Below are 26,691 nucleotides of genomic sequence, written 5' to 3'. Positions count from 1 at the left end.
GTTCACGACAGATCATTTAGTCTGAGCGAGCGCGCGAGCACTGTTGCAACGAGTGGAGCTGGATCTACATGAAGACACAGAGAGTCACGTCGTAACACTGGTAAGCTAACGTCTTTTTTTCTGTGAAGTTGAAGGTCGTGTGGAAAATACAAGCTTCTCTCTTTAACCGTCGATGCTTTTAGCAGTTAGTGCTAACGCGACTCACTGGGCCTGTCTAATTATCTTGAGACTAAAATCTTCCATTTCGTCTTTTAGTTAACTTCATATTCTGAAGTAGTCGTTTTTATTGCATTTTAGCAGAGGTTACAAACTTTAATAATATGGCATAATAATAGGCAGGTTGTTAGTCTGATAAATATGATAACCTGCCGTTTTTGCAGCTAACCAATAGAGATTTTGAAGGGTTATGTTTTACATTGTAGAGGTCATAAAAACAAACCTCATTGTTTTTTTCAAATGTGTTGGCGCTGACTGCATTTTGTACTCATGCAGCTTTTAAAGCTCCTTTCTATCGTGTACATAACACACCTCCTGCTATTGCTGCAGTAGTTTTTTACAGAATCCAAATGTGCAATTTCGCTGTGTACGCGCCAATATCACACAGCGAAAGAACTTGTATCACACTTAGTAGAAGGGGCGGCCTGTGACGTGTTCAGTAAAATGTTGATAAAATACATTCACTGTGAAATCATCATTTACTTCTCACATGCCCAGGAAACATAAAGCATGTTCAGAGGATAGCATAAATGAGATGTACAGAGAAACGATTGCCTCTACTTCAGCTATTAGTGCATGTAAAGATGCTTTGAAGACATATCAAATGATATCACAACAAATATAAGCTTTTAAATGACAGAAAATTTCAATGAGACTTTCCTTAGGAATGTATCTTTGTTTTACCTAAAACTGCAAGGGCAGCTTCTTCTTCCAGCTTCTTCCACAATACAGACAATTGTGGAAGAGATTTAAAAGGTTCATGAGGATTACACTTTATGTAACCTACGGTCACTTTTAAAAAATGACAAGGGTCTAACTGATGATGCTATTGGTAAAATATGTGATTGTGTTAAGGATTCAGATCTGTTCTTTGTCTGTCATGGACCACTGAGAACAACATATTTAAGAGCTCAGACATTTAAAAAGATGTTCATGTACATAGACCCTAAAAAGATAACATTAGGAACCAATGAAAATATGACACAGTAGTTTGCTTACTACATACCTTTGTAACAGATATTTAAAGGCTTAGTAGAATCTGAATTATGGAAGAATTCAGTGTCACAACAGTCTTGTGAACAGTCAGGTGTTTATAGTGACATAAAAGATGGACAAAACTACAAATCCAACCCGTTCTTCATTGAAAATCCAGGATGTCTGAAGCTAATTCTGTACCAGGATGCTTTTGAAATTGTCAATCCACTCTGCTCTGCTAAGAAAAAGTTGTTGCAGTTTATCTTTCTGTGGCAAATTTACCTGCAAATGTCCGATCCAGTACTGATCATAAGTATGATGCAGTCAGCCATAAAAGAAAATAACATTGATTTGAAATGTGTATGTCCCTAATAATCTTTTGTGTATTTGTGTGTATTTTAAAGGCCAGGATACTACCCAGGATTCAGCATCCAGGAAGGTGCTTCATCTCTTCCCCCTGTCTCACCAGGACCTTCTTCATCCTCTCGGTCTCTCTCCCCAGTATCAACCTCTTCCAGTGCCTCTTAAAGTGAAGTGAACATCTTGCAGCCCAGATGTTGACTGGGCAGATACTTTTGAAATTCCATGGAAGAAGTTTCCAGAAGAATTGATCCAGTCCTTAGAGAGAAGGAAGCGTCCAAGTCCACAGAAGAGGAGGGAGATGGTGAGGATTGTTGTACGTGAAATGATGCAGAAGTCATCAGACATAAGTAAAAGGCACTGCACTATTGTGGCCAAAACAATAGTGGCTACATTTCCCAAATCACTACAGGATGTAATTGAAGGGGACATAATTGGGTCAGGGTATCATTCTCTCGTAAAACAGCTCCAAACTAGAATTGAAAATGCAAAATGCTCCACAACACCAAAAAGAAGAAAAAGAAAACTGCGCGCAGAGTCTGACACGTATGAAATGCCTGCTGAAAAAAGAGCTCCAATCCAGGAGACCTATGGTTGCATCAAATGGGAAATTAAGTTCATGCCCCTTGGGGAGACTGCAGAGAGCCAACAGCAGAGCCTAGACTAACTGAAAAACCTGTCTAAACAAAATGCCCCAAACCAGGATGTGGTTAAACAGCTCACCAAGTCGACATTCTACACCCAACGCAAAGAGGTCAACAATGGGAAAGAAATCAAACACTTACTGGAAGGCTGGCCATTTTTGTTTGATGAGATGGGCATGGCTGTTCACTTTTAAGAGCTGTGAACAAGTCAAAGAGGCTAGTCCAATCTTACAAACATTCAGCTGATTAGGAGAGAGCACACAGGGCCCTCAGGCGATGTGTTGGAGATGGTGTTGCTCCTGTTGACATGATGTTCACATACATGGAAGACACATGCCTGGCGGAGGAGGTGCAGATGGACCAAGTTCCCTTGACACCAACCATTGTTGTCTGTGGTAAGTTTACCATGCGCTCTCTCACACAGGCATTCACATGCCAAACTGTGTCTCAGAAACACACCCACATCCATTGTCCTCTCACCTTTTTGTTGTTAATTGTATTTGTTTTTGTAGGACAGTCGTGCTTCTCGGCAAAGAGATGGATGCTGAGTGTGGACCCAAAGATTGTACAGCCCAGTATCACATCATTCATACCGGCCCTGTGTCTGATGTTTGGCTTCTGTGTCTTCAATATCCACTATCCAGTAGTCCTCGCATCCATGCTGGAGTTCTTACAGAGGTTTTTATTTATTCTTTAAATCAATATTAAAAAATAACTTCAATATTTGGCATAAACCTTAGTAACCATACTGACTTTATAGTTTGTATAAAATATATATATATATAATTTTATTTTTTTTTTTTTTTACTTATTTTGAAGAAGCCTTTGTGCTTTTAACAGTCTGGTTTTCTTTCCCTCGTTTTTTTTTTCACTGTTCTCCAGATGTTTCTTTTCCATCAATCTGGAGAGGGGGACCAAGGTGGAGAAGATCAGCAAATCCCGCCTCCATGTTAACCTGTCTGACCATGAATGTTCGATTATCCACCCTCTCTCTCTTTCTCTCATCCACCCAAAAACATACATACATAGATATAGACACAAACACACACAAAAACAGGCATTGCACACATACACACGTGTGTATGTGAGATTGACAAGAGTACATATGTCCGTGTAAGAGTGACTGTGTGCTGCGGGATGTGATTGGCGGGTTTATCGGCGATAATCCGTAGATTGAATGCACCTGCTGCTGCGCCCCAAGTGCTTCCTTAAAAGAGCGTTAGCTGATGCATTTGGTAGATTTGGGTTCTGGACCTTAAGTTTTCGGAGTTTGGTTACTTTTAGCACCTTTTACACTGCACCAACAGTACATCACAATGTTGCACCCTGTGCTACACCCTGATTCTGATGTATGCAGGAAGATTATTATGTTTTGTTGTTGCTTTCCACTATTTTAATGTTCCTGCAACCGTCAGAATCAGTGTGTAGCGCAGGGTGCCTGAGTGCAACATTGTGATGTACTGTTGGTGCAGTGTAAAAGGTGCTACTACCAACCAAACTCCAAAAACCCAAAGCCCAGAGCCCAAATCTGCCAAATGCTTCAGCTAAGGAAACACTCGGGGCGCAGCAGCAGGTGCATTCAATCTGCGGATTATCACCGATAGACCCGCCAATCACATCCCGCAGGCTGTAGTACGGAGCAGACAAAGACACACACACACACACATACATTAATGACCTAGAGTATGGTACATCTTTGATGATCCGCTCAAACACATACTCCCCTACGTGCAGTCATATGCACACACGGGGAGAGAGACTCACTCTTACACAGGCATATTTACTCTCTCACACACACACATGATTCTGATGCTTTTGTGAACCAATATTCTTAAGATAATGTTACGTTTGATTGTTCTGTGGCAGTCCTGTGATTACCGGAAGTTGGGCTTTGATTCTTCATTGTTTATGACAATGTCACACATGCACACAATACGTGTTTTATATATACACACACTTAAGACAAACTCACGTTCTCGCTCTCAAACACACACAGAGAGAGAGACTCTAACACAGACATATACTCACACGAAACATGTTTGATTCTCATGCTGTGTTAACATGTTTGATTCTGAGTGAACCAATGTTCTTAAGACTGTTCTGTGGCAGCCTTGTGGTTAACAAAAGTTGGGCTTTGTTTTTACAATAAAGTCTGTGTAGTTAACCGAATATCTGCGACATACCTTCAATTCTGTTCCAGTATAGTAGTCTTAAAATAATGGTGATTTCATAGTAAAATAATGTGTTTGAGTGAAATCAAATTGGTTTTGATGTCCAATGTAAAAAGAAAAAAAAAAAAAAAAAGTCCCGTAGTCTTAACGGGAAAAAAAAACTGGCAGCTGAGGTTACCAGAACAATTCTGTAAAATATACACCAGAACAGTAATTGCTTTTACTGAATAACATGTACATTTTACAGTTTAAACCAGCATATAAGACACTGGACTTCTGTTATATTTACTGGTTTATACTGTAAAATTGACATGTTATTCGGAAGACCACAAAGCAGGTTCAAACTCCACTTACTATCATGGTGTCCCTAAGCAAGACACTTAACCCTGAGTGGGTTTACATTACAGAACAAAGTTGAAGACACAGGACCATGAACCAAACATGAGCTTATGTGATTAACCAAAAAATAAAATAAAAAGATGAACATCTGATTCTCTCCAAAGCTGAGCATCTCATCATTTGATAACAATAGTGAACAAAGCAGCCATGAAAGGTAAAAGAGGCAACTCTGGGGAAAAAAATGATTAATCAAACATACTTCACTTTCTCCTCATACAACAAATACTAAATATGTTTCTGGTATTGGATTCTTCATAATGGCTCCATATTCGTCTCCATAACTTCCAGGTGCCTCAACTTTTGAATTGTATTACAGAATCAAATTATAATATTTGCGATAAAATTGTACTGTGGCCCAGACATCGTGATTCTACAGCAAAACTGGCAAGTAAAAGTCCAAATGTGTTGACATGGACCGTCATGGACACATGCACAGATAACGGTATAGGAATTCCCACACTAATTTTGTAGTGTGGGAATACATAATCAGTTAATCATTTTACATTTTGTATGAATTTATTGGCAATAGATGAAAAAATAGGTAAAATAATTTCAAAGCTACAAATAATTTGTAGAAACTTAAGGGTCAAGTAATAGTACAATAAAACTATGTATTACCATTTTGTAAAAAAAAACAAAAAAAAAAACATAATGAACAATGGAGAAAAACAGTAAAAAGTGTCTCTGGAGAATAATCAGTCATGTCTAACATACTGAACCTCATTCACCCGGGAACATAAAAAGAATAAATCACATCAGATACCCTATTTCCATGGTGCGATCGCTAACGTAACATCAAAGAAGTTTTCAAGATTTATAAAAATAAACCAATTAAAATGAAATAATCTCATTCTAAACGAATTTAATGTTTTTACAATAGTGTCGAAAAAGGAGTAGGAGCTAGTAGGCATGATTGACAGCTCTCAGGAACCCTACTTCCTGAAGTCAAGTTGCCACCATTTCACTCCATTTTTGCTCTGCTCACTTCAGGAAATCACCGCTGCCAAATCAAACATACAGGGCCGACTTGTGAATCTGACATTTGCAAACACTCCCCAAGTGCAATGTCTGTGAAATCTAAACATGTGGTCAATGATGATGTGGCCTAAATGATCATCCAAGGTGGATTTTAAAGGCAGACAAATGATGTCACGACCAGTCATTTATTCTGATGCCTTTGAAAAACCATTCCAAGCTTACTAAACCATATGGCCCTTATGTTCAGAAACATGTAACAAAACTAAATCAATTATGTGATTTTCTGCATCTAATATTCTTTTGTATTAAATGATTTTGGATTGGGGTCTGGTCCAAGTTAGCTTGGAGATGGACGAGCTGAGAACCATTGTGCTCATACCAGACATCATGGTTGAGTGCTCTGGCTGGTTCTGGGTTCCGATGGTGCACAACTTCGGAGGAAGAGTTTTCCCGTGTTATTGCCAGAGGCGTTCACAAAATGAGAAATAAGGCTATAGAGAAGGGGCCTGGTAAAAACACACACACCAAAAAAATAAATGAGTAGGGTTCTTACACATTTATAGAAAATAATTTCCACAACTTTACAATGATTCTAAGTCAAATTTTCATGACCATATGTTCTCTGAAATCACAAAAAGTCAAATTTACCAAAATATTGTTAAACTAAACTTCTGTCAAACCTAAAAAGCTCAACTTAAATGACAGTGTTTCTTCCTTCAAGTTTGCAGAGTAAAATGGACTAGCAGGTGTAATTTATACTCCTTTTAAAAGGAGACACGAATATGGAATATGGTGGTTCACTACGTAAACCTGCGCTAGTTTTAAACATTGTAGTTATAAACAAGGAAAAATGTTCTTAAAGAAACGATGTAGTGAGTAAAAAACAGATAAATGTGCGACATTTAGGGTTTACCTACAGCTTTTGAGTGCTGGGGTCCTCAATGACGTTCAGCTCACTTGTCAGAAAGTGCCTGTCCAAAGGAACCTCAGGCTGGCCGGACTCTGGGAATGAGCATTACAACAGCAACACGTTCATTACCACGTTCTGGAAATGTCTCACCACACGGTGTGTGTCAGAAAGGAGGCATTTTCCCTCAAGACAGTTAGAAACCATTCAATTGTGAAACCTTGAGAAGTCTCGCGAGAGTGTAAAGGCCCGCCAACCTGCGCTCAGCACCGACGCGGAGTAGCGGTACTTGTTGAACTCCAGGTACTCGCGGACGAGCTCGTTGATCAGCAGATTCTCGCGAGAAAGGGGAGGGCGCTGCTCGCGCTGGTCGTCCAGCGCGTGGAACACTTCCGCCCGGATTCGGGCTTTAATCTGGCCGAGGACGCCGCGGGACTCCAGGGTCTCCGTTAATACTGAGAACGAGAGCAGGATCACGAAGAGAGCACCCGTTTGCGCGCGGCCGTACTACGAATTATTTAATAACTCCCGAAATATTTTAACAATGCTCACCCTCCTTCAGATCCGCGACGGACGCCATTGCAGCCACAGGATCAGTCGCGACGCCGCTAACAACCCGGTCGCCAAGGTTGCCAAATCTCGCGAGAAAAGAAGGGTGAGAATTTAAAAGAAAAGTTTCACGCGATACGACGATCAACATATAATAAGCGTCCTGTTATAGTGATGAGTGAGACCTTCATGAAGCTAAAATAAAGAGAAACACACAAACAGACGAAGCAATTTAACACAACGTCACAGACAAAAAAGCGGACGGGGCAGCCTTGGTTGCCACATCCCGCAGTTTAAACAACGTAGTCTAAAACACTTAAAGGTCAAGCAACACATTCATACAAAATACAAAATTAATCGATAAAAGTAATAAAACAACATATGACAGGACAACTTGTAGATTTAATACTTATGCGATAGGCCCATCTAGTGGATATCTGTGGAACTGCAGAATGGTTGTTGCTGAAATGCTCTAGCTGAAAGTGAAGTGATTGTCATTGTGATACACTGCACAACACACGGTGACGCAACGAAATGTGTCCTCTGCATTTAACCTATCACCCCTGGTTGGCCGTGGGCAGCCATGAGATCTGTAAATGTACAGCTCTGTAAACCCACATGGTGCCTCCCAGAAGAACGCTAGAACTGTCTGGACAGACATACAGCAGTGAATACCATTCATTGATTGATATTTGATCCATTGGATGAAGCTCATTGGAGGCAGGTCCATCATCCTTTATTAGACAAATAACTTAATCTGGCAATGACTCCCATTTAGGTTATTTTAAAGTGCAACCATTTTCTACCCATAATCATATGGGGGAAATGTATAGGCCACTGTTTGGAAGGGCACCAATAGGGAGCATCAGGTTTATCCTGTTGTAAGGCCACCTTTCAGGGCACTGCATTTCCACTCCCATTACCAAAAAACCAAGGCCAGTCCGAAAGTTCTGGAAAAGCCTCAGACAAACAAAACAAAGTGGCAGCCAGCGAACATTTAGTCTTTTATTTCCCGCAGGAGTATAAACGTGAATACAAACCAGAAGAAATAATACAATACAACAGATTAAATATCAATAGAATAAATACAGTACAATCTCGAAGGCACATAATGGCATATGGATTTAGCTACATCACATAAATACTGGATAGCGCTGTCGTTGGCAGAACAACGAGGAAGGTGTGCAACAGTACAGAACGTTTCAGAACCTGGCAGAACCAGGAAAGGGCTTCATCTTACAGTAGGCGTATGAAACATGTCGAATGTTGAGATTCGCGTGTTCTGCCTGAATGTGCCGCAGAACAGGAGCGTGTGTGTGGAGAGCAATGATGAAATGAGGACCAGCTGTACGTGGGTAACGGGGCAAATACAGAATGTTCGTTTTATGTGTTTACTCTTCTTAAAACGAACAGATGCCGCAGCATACTTGGACTTTTGCATTTTGGCACTCGGCAGTGTCTTTTCACCCTTCTCATAAAATACTGAAATGGCTGGTTTGCGAGTCGAACACGGTGAGTTCTCTTTTCCCCAAGTCAGGTATCTCAGTAAACATGTTTGTCCTGGTGAGACGTCAGGGAAACGTATGGATCTTCAGAAAAGGCTTCATATGTACATTATCGATACAACGTTGTTTGCTGTGCATTTCCTTCACATTCATGAATAGATATTTCTGTTCGAGGAGGCGGGGCTTTGTGCTGCTATCCCCATGTGGATTATTTATGTATTTATGTAGAGAATGTTTTGCATTCTGGAGAAACCTTTAGCTTCACATGTATATTTACCAAGTAAAGTGTTCATCTGCTGTGCCCTGAGCACGACCTTTGACCTGAGTAATTTAGCTTTAGTCTCATCGCAACTAATACATACAGTTTCTAAATGTGGAAGAGTAGGTTCACACCAGGCCAGCCTCTCGGCACATTCGGTAGAACTGGCCATGCTGGGAGATGAGATTGGGTGGAGAATCCATTTCTACAATGGTTCCTTTGTCCATGACGATGACTCTGGAGGGGAAAAAAAAGAATACGCCATCGTTACTCCGGCGCTGGAGAGCTGACTGTTTGTCATGCTAGCAGGTCGGTTTATAGTTTCGGGGGAGTCGTAACGCCATGCGATCCAGTCGCGTGGTTTCACTCTGTCTCACCCTGTGTTTATAAACCAATGGCAGCAGACTTGGCAAACAGGGCATGGCCACCAGTTCACTCTACCTGCTGTAATCCAGGATGGTATTGAGCCGGTGGGCTATGGTCAAGACGGTGCAGTCTTCAAACTGGCTGCGGATGGTGGACTGGATCAGAGCGTCTGTTTCCAGGTCGACCGCCGCCGTGGCCTCGTCCAGGACCAGAACCTTGGTTTTGCGAAGGAGGGCCCGTGCCAGGCACACCAGCTGTCGCTGACCAAGGCTGTGGGCGAAAAAGTAAAACTTCAGCATTAACCCTTTGACCTCTCCTGAAACATGCTGAACGAAGATAAACACCAGGTCTACCACATTTTATCAACAAGGTAGCGTTTGGTGCTTATTTGTATGCCATGCCATACAACAATTATACAAAATATTGTATTGTAATATAGAAGCTGCGTCTGGGATGTGTTTACCAGAGGTTCTATAATTTATGTCTCTACCGCCTGGAGGTTCTGCACATGCAACATTGCTTTAATATCTTTAAAAATAGAACTTAAAAAAAAAACCACTCCCTATTATGGAAGTCCATTAAATTGAATTTCTATTGGAATTTTTAAATATAATTAACTCCCTGAGTCTCCATCCCAAATAACAGACACTAATATGAAAATTTCTATTTTTGTCAGTTCGTGAATGTGCTCATCCCTAGAACGTAAAAGTGTACATTTGTTTTTTCAAGCTGTTAAGGAACAAATAGCTGTGATCTTGGGACATGGTCTCGACACTAACAAGACAAAACAATTAAACTTCATGTCTTCTACAAACCTCCGTACACTAATAATGATGGACACTTTAACACCAACCCTTCATTGCCATCTGCTGTTTGCTCAAACGACTTGGCAGAATGTTCCTTTCTGAGGTTTTCCCTTCATTTATATCATCTATAAAGGATCTGTTAAAGCGAGTTTGTCGCACATTGTTTGCTGTCCCCTCACCTCAAGTTCTCTCCACCTTCGGAGCACTCGTATTGGAGCTTGTCCGGCAGGCCCGACACAAAGTTCTTGAGGTGAGCGAGTTCGAGTGTATTCCACACCTCTTCATCGGAATACGCATCAAAAGGGTCCAGATTCATGCGCAGCGAGCCGGAGAACAGCACGGGGTCCTGACAACGTAACGAGAAGTCATTTATTACAAGTAGAATGAAGTGACCTCAGTCATTTTAGCACTGGCACTTGAATTCACACCGTCGTGGCACCGCCGCTGTGGTCACAGAGCAGCTATTCCATTTTACCTGAGGAATGATGGTGATGCGCGATCGCAGCTCGTGAAGTCCAATCTCCGCAATGTTGACACCATCGATGTAGATTTCCCCTTTGGCCGCCTCCAATATCCGGAAGATTCCAAGGGCCAGGGAGGACTTTCCCGCTCCAGTCCTTCCGACAATACCAACCTACGTTGAAGAGGAAGTGGGACTGCTGTTTATAAAGCCTTTGCATGAATAATCCAGATGCTTTAAATTCATTGTCTTCTCGTGTATTATTATGGAACCACACAGTTATTTTTTCCCCTGACCTTCTCTCTCTTCTGGATTTGCAAGGAAATGCCTTTCAGAGCCAGTTCTAATCCTCTGCGGTACTGGAGGCCATAGTCACAGAACTCAATAGTGCCAGTGTGGGGCCAAGCTGGGGGCAGGGAACTGCCTTCGACACTCCAAGCTGCCTGCAGATTGGTGAACAGTTGCGTGAAGGTGCTGCTCCAAACAAACTTAAGGAGGTGAAAGGGCAATGCTCACCTCCTTGGGCGTGTCCGCGTACTCCTTCACTCTCTCCACTGACACAATGTTGTTTTCCACATCCGTCCAAGACCTCACAATCCAGCTCAGGATGGCCGTTACCTGCAATAAACTTGAGAATCTAAGCTTGTGGCAGAAGGTTTGTGTAACAGAATTGTGCAACAAGGAGACGTCTCGGCCACATTATTTTCGAATGGGTTAACCACATAATTGAGAGACGCGGCACGCATAGTGTCTGTTGCAAGAAAGGGTAGCAGCTTCCCCAGAGAATAGACTGAATTTGCAAGTGAGCCCAAGGAAGGGGGGCAACGGTTCCATTGTGAACATTTTTTTCAGAATTGTGCATTACCTGCAGGGAATGAGACACGGCCAGACCAACAATGCCAGGGCTCAGAGTTTCTTTTCCCATCACAGACAGAACCGCGGCTGCCAACACAACACCATTGCCAAGAAACTCCAGGTTCACAGCCAGCCACCTGAAGAAATAATTCCGAAAGCTGAAATGACATTGTATCATTTTCTCCTTTTTTGGTTGGCATGGTAGAATTTAGACCCATTGGTAGACAAGTACTGTACTCACAGACTTCACTAGGAATGAGTTTTAACCAGTGTGCTGTTTCTAACCTGGTGGCTACAAATCGAGGGAAGTAGGAGGTCTGGTTGTGGTCCACTTTCTCGTTGGCCTGCAGTATGAAGCGCGATTGTTCACCAAAGGCCCGGATCACACTGGCACCCTGCACGCTCTCGTTGAAGTGTGAGTAGATGGGCGAGCGGCTAACAGCTTCCAGTCGTCGCAGCTGGCAGGATGTGGCCACGTAGAAGCTCTTTTTGACCAAACAAGATGGGTCAAACCCAACAACCCATTTAATCTGACTCTATATTTGCAATGTCAGACATACCTGGACAAAACCATAAAGAAGCGCCAGAGGGAGGATGGCGATGGCTGCAAACGGCGTTGCTAGCAGCACTATAATGCACACCTCCATCAGCTTGAAAAAGTAGCCCAGCATCATCTTAAGACCATCCGGAACCATGCAGTCGATGGCGTCAATTTCCTTGGCAAAGCGATTGAGGAGATTGCCGCTGGGCGTGCTCTCAAAGAAGGACATGGGCGAGTGGAGCACGTTGGTGAGCAGGTTCATGTGCAGGTGACGTGAGGCGATAATGCCCCCAACTGAGATGGCAACAGTGGTTCCAAATATCCCCATGCCTGTTTTCATAGAGCAGGACACCGTAATCAATGTCTTTTACCAGCCGATGGGTAAACATCCACAGAGGGTCTCACCTTGTGCCAAACCCAGAGCTCCAAAAACTCCCAGCTTCATGTCTGTGTTGATCTGGGTTCCGTTGACCACTGGCTCATCAGCCCACATGCTGAGCCAGTAGTTGTAGGCCAGAGATGCGGCCTGCTGGAAGGCGTAAAGGATAATGATTGGGATGATCAAGCCAAGGCCGATGGTCCGGAAGTACTCAGCATACATCTCAAGTTTCACCTGCAGAGAAACTGAATTACTGGTCTGCAAAGACATTCTGCAAAATCTGAATGTTCACAAAGAACATACCCTGCCAGTGTGGGCTTTGTCGACCTCGGTTAGTTTCCCCAGGTCCTCTGAAAGCTGCTCCTGCTCAACGTCAGGGATTTGCTCAAGGTTCTGCATAGATACACTGCTAGTGTCACCCCTAACAATTAAAAAAGAGAAGGATCTGGAGGTTACTGCAGAAACTGGAGAACGCACTAACATGCTGGTATTTGATCATCTTACATACCCAATGAGCTGCTCCTGGGAAAGATCTCTGGAGAATGGCATGAAGTCTGTAACACTCAGGCGGGACATGGACTTCCTGGATCCTATGGCCAAGTAAAGTGTGTTTTTATTATCATGCTCTTGGCAGAGAAGCAGACATTTAAAACACAAGTGTTACTTGTCAGTAGGTGGGTTTCCATGATTCTGCTTTTCCTGCCTGGTTTTCATATGGGGTTCATTTTCCAAAGGATTTGACAAAGCAATATATACATACATATTTTGCATTTGAGTTACATGAATTGACATTGAGCTTCTTGGATGGAACTGGCTCCTTCAGTCCAACTGTGTTGTATAATTCAGCAAATGTTACACACAATCATGGCAGACAATGATCTTCAATTAGACAGAGAAATGACCCTTAATCTCATATCATCATCGAGATAAACACAGAGCGATTGTATTTAGTCACTTCTAGTTTGTGCTAAACTGCAATGGAAACCCAGCTAGAGGCAGCTTTGGTGGGAAGAGGAATGCAGGTATCCATGTTTACCTCTCTGTACTGTACTCTCTTTCCGCTCTGCGCTGGCAAATGTACGAATAAAATCAGCGACGGCTCCATTTCGGCTCAACAACTCCTGGTAGGATCCGCTCTCTGTAATTTCACCATCGTCCAGCACCAAGATGAGGTCAGCTTGAGGCAGGAAGCTCATTCCGTGGGTCACCAGAATTCGAGTCTGCACACAGACTGCAGTATAAACAAACAAATGCATCCAAACAGAAGACGAAGATCTGCAAAGTGCAGGAATTTACTGCACTGACCTTGTCCCTCAGCACACCCTTGGGTCCAATGACCTTGTCAAAAATGTGCTGACCCACGTGGGCATCTACAGCAGAAAGAGGGTCGTCCAGGAAGTAGATGTCTGCTTTCCTGTAGACTGCCCGTGCCAGACTGACCCTCTGCTTCTGGCCACCTGAAAGGTTCAGACCCTGTGAATAAAAATCAAATTAATCTCAGCTGTCATGTGTCTTACATTCAGTCTAATATGATGTTGCATCACATTTTTCACTGTTGCATAACTGTTTTATCATTTAACACAAACTTATTGGATTTCCATATTGATTATTATTATTGATGCCCAATGACTCCAACCTTCTCTCCAATCTCGGTGGCATCTCCAGCAGGCAGAATCTCAAGGTCCGATGTCAGGGCACAGGCCTCTAACACTCGCTGATACCAGACTTTACGCTTCTCCTGTCCAAACAGGATGTTGTCATGAAGAGTCGCATTTTGAATCCAGGCCTGCTGTGGCACATATGCCACAGAGCCCTGTGGAATGAAGCAGAAAGAAAGTTATTAACTAAAACATTTATTTTATTTTCTTATGTAGCCCATAATAACATACAGTATGTCTCAACGGGCTTTGACAGGCCCTACAGTTGAGCCACCCCTACACTTGTCCCAAAAGAGACACGTCATTTTGGAAGAGCTTTGCAAATTAGAAGACATTCTTCAGCTTCTTACCGTTACATAGACGTTGCCATTTCTCTTCTCTGCCTCGCCAAGCATTGCTGAGAGCAGAGAGGATTTCCCACTTCCAACATGGCCCACCACAGCTACCAGAGAGCCACGAGGAACCCTAACATTAATCCTACACATGGGGTGATTAGAAAGCTAAAGGAACATAGACACATTTGTAAATTAAATTTAAATACATGAACGTTGACTCACTTTTTTAGACATGGAGCTTTATCTTTAGACCAGGAAAAGGTTGCATTTTCTATGACTATAGCATCTTCATCTGTGAGAGAGGAGACAAGGAGACACGTATGACGAGACGTATGCAAAAACAGCTCAATGGGATAATTACAAGGAAAAAATGAATATGGTGAGGGATTTTAAATGGTCCAACAATAATGAACATCAAATGCATGCACGTAAAATCAAATGCATGCACGTTTTTCCTTCTCACTCACTCACTTTTCATAACTGCTTAGTTATGGATTGCGGCTGCCAGAGCCCATACCGAGACACTGGGCGCAGGGTGGAAACTCACCACAGGGCGGAGAGTACACACATATCCCATTCACTCACACCTACAGACAATTTACCTAGTGTACATGCCTTGGTATGGTGAAACCGCAGAGTCCAGATGAAACCCGCACCAACACGAGGAGAGTACAGTGGGTACGGAAAATATTCAGATGCCCTTAAATATTTCACTCTTTGATATATTGTTGACATTTTTTTCAGATTTCTTTGTTAATAATTCTGTGTTTTTCTGTTATTATGCTGTGTGTGCATAAATGAGGAGAAAAAAAAAGGATCTTAAATTGTTTAAGCAAATGGCTGCAATATAACAATTAACAATATAACAATTTAAGAGGATCTGAATACTTCATGTACCCACTGAACGGTCCGAGTCAAGATTCTAACTCACAACCATAGAGGTGTGAAGCCACCCTAACCCCTGCACCGGGTCAAGTCTTTTTTCATCAATAAATAATTCAATTTAGCATTTATATTTAACTCATAGAAATTGCATTGCAGGTCAATATAAATAAGAAATTTGAAAAAAGTTACTGCACCGTTACTGCAGTGGGATTGTGTATTTTCACATTCTTCCTTAGAACAAAAATGAATGGATGAAAAACATGTCAGTGTTCTAAAAGCACCTCAGACAACCAGGCAATAGACTGTTGTACAGGAAAAGGGTGCTGCTTTGAGCCGCTATCAGACAGCAGAGTCTAGTTTAATCTATAATTAGTCGCATTTGAGAAAATGAATGCTGCGCTTTTACAAGGCGTCTGACGATGTGTTGACTGCCTGCAAGGGGCATTTTCTGTTCTGGTGTCTCACCGGTTTGGTGCAGCAGGGTAAGAATGGCACTCTAATTGCCCTCATCCCAGTTACAGGATGTGAAAACATACCACCGTATAACTGAGGAATTCGGCAATCGGTAAACAACACCCCCACCAACTGTCTGGTCCCCATTCATAAAGTGTGATGGAAGCCGAGAGTGCTCTCGGTGGCCAAAGAGAAAGCTCACCAGATTTGAAAGGCCCTTTGACCACACTGTCTGGCTTCAGTTCTTCCTGGCAAAGAAATTTCCCCAGACGTTTCAGTGAGACAACTGCCTGAAACACAAAAAGGCTTCTTAAAATGAGTGTATATTTAAACAGCATTGGCTACCTTAGCACAGTATAGCACTTACATTTATAAAAAATTTATTTTGTCGACTAATCTACTCAAGTCATTCAAGTTGATTAATCCAAGTCAGACAGCTAGTGTTGACAGACCAAGAATCACTCTAGAGCAATCAAAGATACCTGCATGGTGGTGCTCATGGCAAAGGGAAGCTGGCTCAGTGGGGTCTTCAGGATGTTAATGATGGCCATCGACACAAAGACCTTCTGGGCATCCAGTACATTCTTATCATCAATTGTTACGAAAACACCAAACATGGCAAAGGCAATCTGCGACAAACCAAAATATACAGTCAGAACATCTCCAGAACATCACAGAAACTTAACTATGTTTCTAGGTTGAATAAATGCAGTGAGGTAGGACATACCAAGAAGGATGAAGAGTTGAAAGATGCTATGGAAATGGAGTAGAGGATCTGAGACTTCTTTAAGGCCCTCAGCTCCTTCTCCCTGTATCCTAGTACCTGCTCCAGGAAAGCCTTTTCCCAGGCATAAAACTTTAGGATCTTGATCCCGTTGAAGATCTCATTCATTAACTTGATCCGACCATCCATATAATTCATTTGAATTTCCTGAAAATAGTGAACAAAAACCAGTCGTGACGATAGAATTGTAGACTTTTGAGTCTGGACTTTTCCCCTATACCTTGTCTTGTTTTACCCTGACTACCTCTCCGATCTGAATTGGAGTGACTGGAGTGACTGGTCATTCAAGCCATGCGTTTTTTTTTTCTAGTCAATAAAAATGAAGTTGACTACATGAGCCTCAAGTTATCAAGTTATTACCACCTCTAGGACATCCCAATCCTTCAGAAATGACTACAGTAAAATGTCACATTGTTCTAGTCAGTCACTAATGTTCTGGGTAATGTATGTTTCATTGATGTGTCATCATCTCTTAAAAATGTTTTATTGCATTTTTCTCTGCTGTGGTTGTTTTTCATCTTCACAAACAAGATGACATGAAAGGGCTGAAACAGACAGTGTCCAACCCAACCACCCACGCCTATCTAAAACAGCTGTGGGACACCAAGTGTTGGCCTGAGATGACATGGTGTCCTTTTTTGGGATTTGGCAGTCATAAGGGACAGTTACACATTTAGACCTTTCTGGCTAAACTGCATTTGGTGGAAACATCAGATGATTAAATGGAGCCCTCAAACAGGTGCCTCCAGACAGTGCTGCTGGGTGTGACCTAGTTAGGATCATGGGTTAGGGTTGCACTGACTCCATTTCAGGAAAGACACTTTGAGATACTTCAGGTTTTACAAACTACTTTTGAACTACATAGCTTCCTCCAAGTGTATCCCATTTTACAGGGCTGGACCCTTTGCAGGTCTTTCGAAATTCCATGTATTATCATTTTGGTTCTTAAAAAGTTTTTTTTGGCTACATTGAAAGGAAACTTGGTCCATTGGTTCTTTTGCAAGGACTCTACCTGCAGCTTGCTTCGTTTCTTGGCAATGAATCCATTGAGCGGAAAGATGAGGATGACAGTGGCAATTCCAGCTAAGGCTGAAGGACCCAGGTGCTGTAAATAAAATATATATTTTTTGTTTTGTCAATATTATGATGAATTTTTTTGACAGACTTTTTTCTCACACATATGAAAGAGGGTCATTCACCTGCCAGAGGAAGAACAGAGAAAGGGCGATCTCAACAGGAGCCAACCATACTGCATTAAAGTACACCACAAAGTCCATGAGCTTCTGGGTGTCTGCAGAGACCAGGTTCACTATCTCCCCGACTGTGCATGTCCTACGTGCCGCGCTGTTTATGATCAAAGACTAACAATACAATAAATACACAAGACAAGCCTTGGGTCAGACACACACCTCCAGTGTTGTACACATGCCACCAACATGCATTGAGAGGAACGACTTTTAAAAGAAATCTAAAAAAGCACATTATATAAGCACATTATAGAAACCCACCTTCCTGTAGACTAGGCCCATGACTGCAGTCTTCACCCTCATGCCCACAGTGAAGCAGGTGTACATGTACTGGTGGTTGAAGAGGGACTGGAAGCAGGAAAGCAGGAACATAAGAGATGCGTAGAAGTAGCCTTTCCACAGAGGGGCATCTGTCTCCCTCATGAAACCCAGTAGCAGACTGAGGAGGTTGATACAAGAGATGTTCTTAAGCAGGGTCCCAAAATACCATAATGTAAACTTGCAAGTACCTCTCACACTGTGGCAACCAGTTTAATTTTATTTTGAATAGTTCATGAGAACTAAATGTTATTGCATGGCCAATTGTTTAAAATGTTTTGCATATATATATTTTTTTTCCCCCCCCCATTTTTTTTACCTTCATTCAAACCCACCACCAACAAAATAAAACTGAGTTACGTTAATCCTACACAGAAATGTTGAAAGGCACTGGAAGTGCCATTTTGAAAATGGGAAATGCTGTAACTGCAGTTCTGCACTGCAGTCGGCAACAGTTGGTCATCAAGACAACCAGAGGAGGCCACACACACCAGCCTTGGTTACACAATCATCCATCTTAATTAGCCTCCTGTCTGGAAGCTCACTCTCTCATTGTGGCCAGACTTTGTGACCACAACCTCAGAGGTTCTGCTACTGGGAACTTGTGATGGTACTTTTTCTCAGAGCGCCATCTCACCTGAGCACCTGTGGAACAGCAAACATGAAGACATCATGGACCAGGAGGCACACCGTCCCTTTCAGGAAGTAGGGCCCAAACTTCCGGGCGAGGGTTCGCAGCAGGAAAAAGCCTGAGCTCTGCTCTTTCTGCAGTTTCCTGATGAGCTGGGCTTGTTCTGGGAGCCTGGACCCCAGCGCCACGTTAGCACTCAGGTTCTTGTCCTGTCTGTCAGTGGGAGGGACACAGTGAGACGTACAAAGATGTCCCAGGAAGAAAACATCTCTGGGCCTTTCAAGATGTAATTTAAAACAGAGCCAACATGTAGTGCGGTTGAGTTTCCCAGCAGTCATAAAACAGATTACACCACATTACCTGACGTGTGAGAGCTCACAACAACCAAACTTCGAAGCCTTCATAACAAGCCACCCGGTGACAAATAATGTTCACCACTAGTTTCCAGACTGAATCAAGTAGCGGCATTTTCAAATAGTCTTACTGTTTCAGTTTGGCACATTTGGCTGTCCACTCCTCCTGCAGGTCTAAGATGATCTTCTCTGACGTGTCCTCCTCACGCAGTGACCAAAGGTCTTCAGCTTGCAGTGGAGTACGATAACCTTTAACAACCAGCCTGCACACACACAAAATAAAATTCTTGTAGTGCCTCAAGTTAAGTTTAGGATGTGTTAAAAAAATGCTCTTACCCACTGAACCACCAGAACAACAATTTTGAGAAGAAAGATGCATCTTCAACAGGACATGGGTTCTGCAAAAAAATGTATATGATGAAAATTTAAATGATGAAGCTTAACTTTATCTCTGCACAAGCTGTAAGTGGCTTCTAAACTTCAGGTTTAGAATTAGAAAAGTCTGGTTTCATAGTTTCCCACTTAAACACTTACATAAGTTGCACGCGTCACACGTGGTTCCCACTAAGAAAAATGTGTACACTGTGTGCTTTACTATAGGCAGAGTAGTGGCTGATGCTGACTTCAGCTCTCACTCATTGAAACACACACACACACTCGCCCCCTCACCGGAGGTCCGACCCTTTTGGGATGCAGTGAGTAATGAATGGATCTCGGGGTGTGGCCCCTGAGGCCAAACCCGCCTGTGGCTTCCAACCTCTGGGCCCCACTGCACCCAGCCACTCTCTCTCTGTCTTTTTTTTTTTGAACGAGTGTGTTTTCCTGTTTTCTTCCGGGACCACGCTGCAGTCTCACAGGCTGCTGTGACTGCACTCCTGCATGACTCAGTTTGTTCTAGAAACCAGAGCTTTTCTCAGATTGCAACTTGATACACATGATGGATGCTTGACAGATTTTTAGCAATGGACTGAGTCACAGCAGAAGGGTGAAAAAGAAAACTTCACATATGTATGGAGAGGAAACATTTCAATCTTTATACAAGGGAAGGGTTCATTTTATACAGGAAGTGAGGATTTTTTTTTTCAGATTTTAAGTCCTGAAATAATTACATATTTTTTAATTTTGCAGAATCACAGGAGTTGTCAAGTTTTTTAAAGTGTGCATGAATTATAAATATTTGAAAGTTGGAACTGTAGCAAATAACAAGTTAATTGAAACTTTTAATATCCTAGTTCAGAAAAACAATGTATGTAAGAATCAGTGTCATCTCTTACCTTGACATTAGCATATTTAGGATTTGGTGACTGATCAGCAAAGCAACTGAGGAAAAGCTGGGCCAACTGCAGGGCAAAATAAGAGAAAAAGGCCAAGTACTGGACGAGATTGGGTGAGAGACCCTGTCACAGAAAGAGAGAGAGAGAGAGAGAGAGAGAGATGACTGTCTGGCCCTGGTGCTTATTCATTACAGTAATGGGACAAGGCAGATGGAATTACAGGGTCATGATGAGACAGAGAGGGGAGTTCAGGTACACTAAGATTCTTCCATAATCTGACGTCAGCCACTTTCCATAATGGGACATTTGCTGTCTGCTGTCTGATTTTTGTCCCTTTTTATGTAAATGCCTGTACTGGACTATGCTAGAATGTGGATTTCCCCCCCCCCATATTATTGGAAAACACTTTAGGAACATGCAATCAAAACTGACAGAACAATTCTTTTTGCTTTCCTGTACTTTGGGACTTACTCAAGAGCTACATGAATGGAACAGTAAAGCTTATTTTGAACAATTAAGGCAAATCATGGTGAAAACCCTTAAAAGTTTTAAAGGGTTTAAAAGCCCTGTTTAAATACATGGTTTAGGCATAAAAAGAATTGTTAAGGCGTCTGTGTTACGCTATAGGCTGTATCCGAGATTGCGGTGCGCCTCGAATTTGGTGGAACAGGGCCAGGGACCAATATTAGCCCCACCCACCTTCTATATAGGCCATGGTGTTGTGCTACAATATTGGGTTTATGCCCGTCCTTTGCACTGGACCGAAACACGTTGTGGTAGACATTCGATCTCATGCCAAGGTGTGGAAAGTGCACTTTCACCACAAAGCAAAACATGCTCCCCATGGGTTTGAGTGGGAGGAGAATATAGGTCAGTAAAGTTTGCCTGGCGTCTTGGGTTTGCAAGTCTCCATAAGAAAGCGCCTACTTGGCAGAACTGAAAGTGTTGCCTGATTCTCCTGATAGACATGCAGCAGCCCTTTTATGTGGTCTAAGTGGACATCAGGTGACCTAGGCGGCATGGAGATGCTCTGACCCAGGTCGAGCCATTTGGGGCCAGTGTCACTTTTCTCACCTCATCCATGGCCAGCTGAATCTTAGCCCTCAGTGGCACCAGTGAGCAGAGCACAGCCAGCAGCCAGAAGAGGAAGAGGAACACCGAGGAGCGGTAGCCCCTCACTCGCTCCCACAAGATAACGCACAGAGCCAGGATCTGCAGGAGGGAACACTGGTCAGCTTCTTTGTTTGGGTGTGAAATGAGAGGCCATGTGACCCTTGTGATGCATGAACCCTTCAAATATTCTGGTCGAAAAAGCGCAAGGTTGCTCCCTCAGCGCAAGAGTCCTCCCTCAGCCTTGGCTTTTGATTGCACAACAACAATAGATCCTGCTAAATCAGAGATGAGCCATTTTCCAAACCACGTCCGCTTCCAGAATTACCGCCTCTCCCTCCCCAGTGACTGGATGCATGGCTGACTGGAAAAACTCAAGCCGTGAACTGAACTGAACTGTTCAGTAGCTATTAGAAATAATGTTTTCATAAATTAAGTATGTGCAAACATCACTTAAGGGTGTGTTTGTCTTTTTCTTTTTTCTTTATTTGTGTCAATCCTGAGGATGTCTTTATAGTGCCCTTAAAGACGAGGTGTAGTCCCAGGTGTAGCGCAGCATCCATCTCCGTTTCACTCTGTCTTCTACACTAATAACACACCTTGTGGACATGGTACATCAAAGGATCTCAAGGTAAAGCAGTGATCTCTGCTGTAGAGAGACCATGCAGAATTTCGAAACATGCAGAATTTGAGAATTTGCTGGGGGAACTAGCAAAGATAACATTAAAAAACATATTGAACTGCTGAAAAGATAATAAGTAGATGACATAGAGTTTATGTTACATTAATTTATGTTTGTAGTTTTTTGTATTATGTTAGAATTTTTGTACATTCCAAGATCAGGTTGTCTTGTGAGTTGCACAGAGCAAACAAATGAGATATGGGATGCAGTCAGTTTGGCGGGTGGAAAGTAGTACAGCGTCGAGGGCCTCAAAACCCAAGGTCTAACCCATACCTCATAATTACCGGCTGGATGGGAGGGTGTTGTTCACTTGGGGCTAACGCAGCTTTACGTCATTTCCCAGCACAGTCGTCACCTTTCTCATTTCCATATGGTGCCGGAACCAAAACGTGGTCGGTTTTATGCCACTGGGGTGTGTGTGACCCTATTCAAGATTACATAATCGTAAGCGGCAGTGGGATCAGGAAGAGCGGTGGACCGCAGGCGGGAATATTTTTGCCATCTCAGTGTTGATGTTTGTAATTACAGTCAGCGGGTCTGCTGTCTTGTTTTGACTCAAGACTCGCTTTGGACAAGCTTTGAGAGCGAGTCACAGTCGGGCGTTGTGACCGTTCACTGTTTCTGATATTGACTTAAGCGTCTGAAGAGACCACAGGTGGGAGCAAGCGTCTGGTTGGGCTGAGCGCGTCTGCATTAGGTGTGGGTTTGTGGGACTTCTGACACACAAGTCCAGTTCTCATGCACTCCAGGGGAAAAATATTTCAGGAAAATTATAATCCAGTTAAATAGAACATGTTCATACTCAACGACCAAATATAAGGTGCGTGCCTATGTTTGTCTGAATGTTCTCTAATAGGTGATTTGCTGACGCAGAGCTTTTCTTTGAATTCTGCATCCATTAATTCAGCCACAACGACCTCAACCGTCGTCTCACACCACTCTATTCCCTACAGTGAATTGTGGCTTGTTTTTATAGGCCGACATTTTCCTGTTCTGCACGCTCTCGCCTGCCATTGTTCACTGTGCAAATTAGAACGGGTGTTTTCCACAATCTTGTACCATTTTTGCTTTATTTTTTCTTATGGGCGCGGACACGGAGAGGGTGCCTGGCAAAGAGCGTGGACAGTGCGACCGCAGAGCTGACTGTGTTGAGTCTGTGCTTCTTCCCAAAGGTCATTACATTTTAATGAGGCATGATGATAAATATTTGTGTTGGGCGAGAGGAAACTGATCCTGAATCTGCTACTTGGGGTTGGCAGTGGTCTCTAACTGCTCAGCAAAAAAACGTTATTAAAAAGTCATGTCTTAATGTTAGCATTAATTGTTAGCGTGCAACCATAGGATTGTGGTATTGAAGAAGCTTCTCCGTATTCTTCCCCTGTCCTTTATATGGCTCATCGGACACCTTTGGATCAGTATGCAGATTCATATCTCTCTTGGTTTATATTTTTTGAGAAGTTACAACGTTTAGGCTATGTTTGATATCAATGGAGAAACTTCATAAGACACGGGAGCTTTCATAGAAGCTTCCAGCTAGCTGTGGAGATTCTGATGTGTGAGATTACCATGGTCAGGCTGCGCAGGACAGGGCTCAGCAGAAACACTGTATGCTTCAGGATCTCTTGGTTCCGAAGGAGCATGATGTAGAAGAACTCCACCAGGCCAAAGGACATCAGGAAGAAGCCCAGCAGCTACAGGAGCAAGAACACATACAGATTGTTCAGTTCAGATTGGTGCAGTTTGTGGTTCATGCTGTGAAACCTGTACAGAATCAAATGGAACGTAGTTTGACTTTTGCATTCCTACATCCATCCAATACCAGTGCAGACTGTTGTTGGTTTCCTGATAGATTGTTTGCTGAACAATCAAAAATCTCTTCTTAGATCACAGATTCTCCTAACCTGTCTAATATATCAATGTGTGTGTCAGTGAACAGATGAGGGGAAATGCATTAATATTTACTTAAAAGTGTATAATGTTTACAATATTGGCTTTTTCCAGTATTGGCTTTAGTGGTTAATAAAGACTGTCTAATTTTGGACCGACCAGCCAGAGTGCTCATGGGTTCTGAAAGTGGGGTCTGCATTTATTGTGAGTATTTAGGGGTTTGAGAACCATGGAAAGTTTACACGTGAACCGGAACTCACCAGTTTAGTGCTGAACAGGACAGAGACGGGGATGCGGCCATGTCCATGGCAGTACAGGTGGAGGCAGTAGAAGGGGGCGCACAGCCAGAGGTAGATGCAGGGCACCCACACCAGCACCGTGTTCTGGAAACACTGGGTGAAGTCGGGGTTGGGGGTGAACCACGTGGTGTTCCAGTCCTGTGGACAAGGTGAAGATGCCGCGTTTGCATACTGGCCAGAGGGAAGTGGGACACTGGTCAAGAACAGAACATTTGTTTGCATTTCAGAGTGTCCAGGGGTGTCAGCATGGCTTCGCTTCAGGAACGAACATGAATCTCACTGAATGAGCCTCGGTTTTGGGTTTGCACCACAGTCTGCTCTGCTCTGGTTTCAAAGTTTACCCGCCAGTCAGTTGCACACGAATATTTATGTTGCCGTGCAATCCCCAGGGCTCCGACAGTGGGAAATGTGAATGAAACCACAATTACTCAACAGACATGTTCTACAGCAGCAGCGGAGTGTTGCTCCTCCAGCGAGCTGAGTCAGTCGGTCAAACGTCTCCAGAAACTTTCCACTCCGGCACCACAGGTCAAGCGGCCAGTGGCTTATGCACTCTGCCTTCTGCCGCCAGCTCCTTCCCAACTTCCCCACCGGGATGAGCCGAGGGTGTAATTAGCCACCCCTGCCGTAATGAGGGTACAAAGCACTTGGCGGCGGGTGGAAAAGCCACCAGCCAGACAGCCAAAGTGCGGAGGTTCAGGTAAACGCGCCGCAACCCAACCCATTCCAGTGCCACGCCCACAGATGCAGCAGCCGTTCCTGCCTACTGCAGGTGCCGCTGCTAGGCACGGCAGGGGATCACATGACCTCTAACTTCACATGAACAGGAGAGTTCACCGGTCCTCAATAAACTATTTACACAGGCCAGGAAACACCAGTATTCATCCTGGCAATCAGTATTCATCGTAATAAACCTGTGTTCACTTCACCTATGAGATTTCAACCATTATAACACTTTATTGCATTGAACCAATTAGATTATGTTCAGTATGTTCTAGACTATATAGAATTTTCAGTTGAGAAAATAGTTTATTTTTAACCCTACTCTAGGATTACATTGTAGATTTAGTGCATTATGATATGTATAAATCTAGACCATAGATGATTGCATTGCATAGATGAAAATGAATGGATAAGTGATGATAAAATAAAGTCAGATTATAATCAGATCAACTATGCGATTAATATGTGAAATAGCGCACAACCCTAAATTAGACCTATAACTTTATATAATAGCTGTGTGATATATTTATAATAGATAACGGATCAGGAATTTTCAGAAGAAATTCATGAATAAGTGAAAGACGAAATGAATGAGTTCTTAATATTTTTAATGTAGGTTTAAATATTAGATTCAGATATTTCTAGATGTAGATAACATCAGGTCATTTTTGTACCTGAAATAAATAAATATGTGAAGACTGACGGAATAAAAGGTTGCCCGGGGTTGAACTCACCCACAGTGGGTCCAGGCCACTGAGACTGCAGAGGGCATCCATTCACTCTCCTCCTGTGTCCTCCTGACTCTAATCCTGGGTGAGGGGTCAGCAGCTGTCTACAGTGTGAGTTGATCTTGTCCTCCCTCTGTCCTCGGTCTGTCTGAGCCCCTGACTGCCTCCGGCTGCTCTATATGAGCGCTGCCTGCTAGGTGGGTGGAAATAGCCACTTTTTTTCCCTTCTTCTTCTTCACTCCCCCTCTTCCCTCTCACGTACATGTGTTGGGCTGGATCTTAATCAAACCACCGCTGGAGTGATTCCTGAGCAAACTGACACCGCACCCAGGAGGCTTTCTCAAGGTGCTGAGGCACTTTTCTCTCAATCAGTGGGCATCCAGTGATAAAGCCCTTGATGTGTGTGTGTGTGAGTGTGTGTGTGAGACTAACAGTGAACATGAGGTAATTCCTGACACAATGTGTGTTTTTTATGGTTTATCGTGGTATCTGACCCCCTCTGTTCAGAGGTCAGCCCTGGCTGGACAACTGGACAACTGGACAGCGGTCCATCTGTTGAAGGAATAAGAGCCAGAGAGGCATGGCTAAAATCATGGAAAATAACTGTGGATCAGCTGAGCCTTGTGAGAGTCTAAAGCAAATATTATCTTATACTGAAAGGCCTCTGATTCATCACTCGTAAAATATTGCTTACTTTGCTGCTCTATTCTGTCGTTTTCTCTGGATAGACTCAACCATTACAGAATGGGCCTGTAAACGCCTCCTTTATGGAGGACGTTTATGCACAACTCCCTGTGTGCCAGCCAAGGAGTCCTCATTTCACACGTTTATTGATTTCATGTAATTACTGCATTAATAATAACAACAACAACAACAAAATAAATTTTTTACACAAAATCATGCTTTTTAATGCATGCATGCAATTACTTTTCCAATAAATAAATGCATATTTTC

The 26,691-nt window shown here is 42.9% G+C and overlaps 2 protein-coding genes and 1 long non-coding RNA gene across 4 annotated transcripts; 1 reads left to right on the top strand and 2 right to left on the bottom strand.

The window, feature by feature from the left end:
• LOC114785174 (uncharacterized) lies at positions 1-3,522 on the top strand. The gene is made up of 4 exons (XR_003749026.1): positions 1-100; positions 1,596-2,590; positions 2,708-2,873; positions 3,078-3,522. It is a non-coding gene; the product is annotated as an uncharacterized LOC114785174 (long non-coding RNA).
• Positions 3,523-5,612: 2,090 nt separating this feature from the next.
• On the bottom strand, positions 5,613-7,307 carry cep20 (centrosomal protein 20). 2 transcript variants are annotated; one of them, XM_028973830.1, is made up of 5 exons: positions 7,203-7,307; positions 6,908-7,105; positions 6,661-6,745; positions 6,123-6,249; positions 5,613-5,765 (listed from the first exon to the last, which is right to left on the bottom strand). In XM_028973830.1, the coding sequence occupies exons 1-4, from the start codon at positions 7,228-7,230 to the stop codon at positions 6,129-6,131; spliced, it is 432 nt and encodes a 143-aa protein (XP_028829663.1). In that variant the 5' UTR covers positions 7,231-7,307; the 3' UTR covers positions 5,613-5,765; positions 6,123-6,128. The 2 variants fall into 2 exon arrangements, with proteins under 2 accessions (XP_028829663.1, XP_028829662.1); XM_028973829.1 differs by having other exon boundaries at positions 5,613-6,249.
• Positions 7,308-8,191: 884 nt separating this feature from the next.
• On the bottom strand, positions 8,192-26,143 carry abcc6a (ATP-binding cassette, sub-family C (CFTR/MRP), member 6a). The gene is made up of 31 exons (XM_028971637.1): positions 25,744-26,143; positions 24,248-24,424; positions 23,666-23,791; positions 21,383-21,520; positions 20,309-20,431; positions 19,371-19,432; positions 19,166-19,297; positions 18,688-18,894; positions 17,994-18,171; positions 17,685-17,846; positions 17,498-17,590; positions 16,429-16,632; positions 16,184-16,330; positions 15,904-15,991; positions 14,586-14,655; positions 14,379-14,505; positions 14,007-14,183; positions 13,676-13,843; positions 13,407-13,590; positions 12,879-12,960; positions 12,674-12,791; positions 12,397-12,604; positions 12,011-12,321; positions 11,736-11,935; positions 11,461-11,587; positions 11,112-11,213; positions 10,892-11,038; positions 10,611-10,769; positions 10,315-10,481; positions 9,405-9,599; positions 8,192-9,200 (listed from the first exon to the last, which is right to left on the bottom strand). The coding sequence occupies exons 1-31, from the start codon at positions 25,783-25,785 to the stop codon at positions 9,092-9,094; spliced, it is 4,530 nt and encodes a 1,509-aa protein (XP_028827470.1). The 5' UTR covers positions 25,786-26,143; the 3' UTR covers positions 8,192-9,091.
• Positions 26,144-26,691: the final 548 nt, after the last annotated feature.

Source organism: Denticeps clupeoides, chromosome 3, assembly GCF_900700375.1.
Source record: "Denticeps clupeoides chromosome 3, fDenClu1.1, whole genome shotgun sequence".
Lineage (NCBI taxonomy): Eukaryota > Metazoa > Chordata > Actinopteri > Clupeiformes > Denticipitidae > Denticeps > Denticeps clupeoides.
Note: the sequence above shows the minus strand (reverse complement) of the source record. Positions and strands in the feature narration are given on the sequence as shown.

Coding starts and splice junctions, on each gene's coding strand:
- cep20 (XM_028973829.1), bottom strand. CDS start 7,230: ATGGCGTCCGTCGCGGATCTGAAGGAGG. Junction 7,106..7,202: donor CGTCGCGGATCTGAAGGAGG/GTGAGCATTGTT, acceptor TCTCGTTCTCAG/TATTAACGGAGACCCTGGAG. Junction 6,250..6,660: donor GACCCCAGCACTCAAAAGCT/GTAGGTAAACCC, acceptor TGTTTTTACCAG/GCCCCTTCTCTATAGCCTTA.
- abcc6a (XM_028971637.1), bottom strand. CDS start 25,785: ATGGATGCCCTCTGCAGTCTCAGTGGCCTGGACCCACTGTGG. Junction 12,961..13,406: donor AGAGAGTACAGTACAGAGAG/GTAAACATGGAT, acceptor ACTTGGCCATAG/GATCCAGGAAGTCCATGTCC. Junction 9,600..10,314: donor GAAGGTGGAGAGAACTTGAG/GTGAGGGGACAG, acceptor TTTCGCCCACAG/CCTTGGTCAGCGACAGCTGG.